The sequence below is a fragment of the Austrofundulus limnaeus genome, unplaced genomic scaffold (assembly GCF_001266775.1).
Source record: "Austrofundulus limnaeus strain Quisiro unplaced genomic scaffold, Austrofundulus_limnaeus-1.0 Scaffold579, whole genome shotgun sequence".
Classification (NCBI taxonomy): Eukaryota; Metazoa; Chordata; class Actinopteri; order Cyprinodontiformes; family Rivulidae; genus Austrofundulus; species Austrofundulus limnaeus.
This window is the reverse complement of record NW_013952981.1, coordinates 244,056-247,015: the sequence shown is the minus strand read 5'-3', so window position 1 is coordinate 247,015 and position 2,960 is coordinate 244,056. Positions and strand designations below refer to the sequence as shown.

Here is a 2,960-nt window from a genome sequence, read left to right as displayed (position 1 = left end):
CACTGATCAACAGCACAGTTAACACTGATCAACAGCACAGTTAACACTGATCAACAGCACAGTTAACACTGATCAACAGCACAGTTAACACTGATGAACAGCACAGTTAACACTGATCAGAAACTTAGAACACCATGTAAAGCTCAGGTATAGTATGTTAGCTGTGCTCAGCTGTAGCACTGACACAAGGAGCTCCTGTTTAGTCAAAGTTAAACATGAAACTTAATTACATCATAATGCTCTGGTGGCCCTCAGTGAAAATTAATTGACACCCCAGTTTTGTATGTTATAAAACAGGAAACCCAATCTGCAGAGGTCTGAAGATGGAATGTTGATCAACAGCAGAAATATTACTAATTTTAAGTGTACAGATTTTTAAAATAAAAATGACAGAAAATGAAAAAAATCTGCATCTGAATGAGCATTAGTTGAATCTTATCTCTCCCTCTCTCTTAAATAACTAAAATAACTAGTATACCTAGTCATAAAAGCAATTTCAGATACCTGGAATGTAATTGTGGTGAAGCCAATTAAATGTAAAAACGGCCTGCCGTAAATGTGAGCTTCCTCATGCTGCTGAAAAAGATCCAATTGTTAAATTATGTTCTTTTCTTCATCGCAGCTGACAAAAACAAACATTGTTTATATGTTTTGCTTTGCATGACGTTCAGCAGGAGGGAGGGAGAAATTCTGAAGATTTACCCCACGAGACAATTCATCTTATGGTGGTAGTACATTACAAAAAGGAAACAGTTAAAATTTACTCCCATACCTAGCTGAGTTTCCATTGACCATGAAAATGCGCAGATTAGAATTTCGAAAATAAATTTGCTCAATGGAATCACGTCAATTTAGAAAAAAATTAAGTTTTTTGACAAAACATTTTTGCGCTAGGATGAGGTGGTATTTCAGCCGTATCGAAATTGGTGTTTTTGCAAAACTGCAATGGAAACAATTTTTTCACATCACAGGAGTCACGTGATCAACCGTCTGTTTCTACTGGTGAAAAAGACGAAGAAGAAGAAGATAACAGGAAGTAGAAGTAGTAGTAATATCACAGAAGTAGTATAAAGCAGTAAACTCACCGACTACAATTTGCCAAAAACACAGCATACGTAGCCGCTCCCAAGTAGGGACTTGTCTCTGGAAAGCCTCGATAAAAGACGCCAACGTCTCCTCTGATGATGAGCGCTAGTGTCGTGGTAGCAACATGCTATGTGTTTACATCCATCGCTGCCATGTTTGTAATGACTTATCATGAGAACAAACGTATTCACGTGACTTTAGTAGCATTTCTTACTTAATGGAAACACTGCAGTTGTGAAACTGTGTTTTTTCAACATTAACAGAATATCTACAAAGTTTTGCGCACATTTGTAATGGAAACACAACTATTGATAAAAGCCCTAAACTTTCTGGATTGGGGGAGTTGCTTGGTGGGGCAGTGAGTTCTGGTAGGGGGTCAGGCCACCCTCTTGTTAACAAAAACACAGCTTTTTTTTTCTTATAGCTCTGGTTTTACTGAAGAGCTGTTGTGCACTGGTCAGAAATCAGACGTGGGTGTGTGGATTGACTGAGAAGCACTTGTTTAGCTGGACCTTGTTGAGTTGTAATTGACCACTTGCAACATCAGTTAACATCTCCATAATGCTTAGCACCTTGGTCTGCTATGAGCCCTTAGACCCTAGCACTGTTTGTCTGATCAGTCCTGTGCTGCTCCGTAGGTCCGACTGTCCACAGGAAAGGATGTTCGTCTCAGCGCCAGCATGACCGACACCGTTGGGCAGCTGAAGAAGCAGCTACAGGTCCAGGAGGACATTGACGTGGTCCACCAGCGCTGGTTCTTCTCTGGTAAGCTGCTAACAGACAAAACACGGCTGCAGGACACGAAGATCCAGAAGGACTTTGTGATTCAGGTCATCGTCAACACTCAGACCCCTGAAGAGCCCGAGCTCTCACCGCCTCTCACTGCCTCCTCACCCACCTGTGAATAAAACAATGGGTGGGTTCTCCAAAAGTCTGGATAATGGTTTTATTTTGGACAACAGCTGTTTTTACTGGAAGACATATGTAACCTGGAGGTACGGACTCAACACAAATACCCAAAGGGAATAATCAAAGTGCTGCTTTGTTCCTCTGCCCAGCTTCAGTCTGGTTTCATGTCAGAGCTGTTCTTCACACGGCTCTGAGGCTGAACTCATGCTGGTGTGCAGTGCTGCACCTGTAGACTGTGTCTCTGGGCTTTCCTCTGCCCAGCTCTTTGTGTTTGTCCTAAAGCTCCTCAGCTCTGCTGTCCTTTCACTTTCTCTGCCTTTAAAACACGACAAGAAACAGAGCGAATGATGCAAAATATTTCAGTTTCTTTTCTCCTTTTATTTAAGGAAATCATGCTAACTCAGCTGTTTTTGCACATTTAAAGGTTGTTGCTATAAATTTGTGGTAGTCTGTGTGCCTTCTATAAAACTAAAAAAGGTTTAGTGTCAGGAAAGACGAGTTCTTCTGCTGGCCTAAACCCTGAGTATTTTTTTAGATTTACATCAATTTATCACTGCTGCCTTTTTTATGCTTTCTTAAATTTTGTGTATAAATGGATGTATATGCGTAATTAAAAAAATGTATTTGAGGTGAATCAAATTAGATCTAGGAGAAATAAATGAGTGAAAGTATAAATGAATCAGTTCAGCTATTCATGGTTGGTACTTGTCTACTAACTGCTTTACAACCACTTTAATGGAGCTTCACAGGCCTTTATTACAGCCCCTCCACCAGTACTGGAACAGCAGGTCAAAGAGCCTATATGACACGCTCCTCCCTTCTACTCCCTGCTTACTGCCTTTGTTTTTAGCATTAGCTGCTAGTACTAGTCCATGAAAAATCACAAAAGTTGAAGCATCTGTGATCTACTGGTATAAAACATGAGTTCTGTTGTGTGTCGTTGTGTCAACTAACCAGCAGGTACA

The 2,960-nt window shown here is 40.6% G+C and overlaps 1 protein-coding gene across 1 annotated transcript in view; it reads left to right on the top strand.

Moving 5' to 3' along the window:
• The window catches only part of ubtd1b (ubiquitin domain containing 1b), a gene marked incomplete in the record, with an annotated part of 26,963 nt that extends 24,275 nt beyond the window's left edge, over positions 1–2,688 (top strand). Inside the window, 1 exon segment of the mRNA XM_014026672.1 lies at positions 1,725–2,688. Within this exon segment, the coding sequence (XP_013882126.1) occupies positions 1,725–1,994 (270 nt within the window).
• Positions 2,689–2,960: the final 272 nt, after the last annotated feature.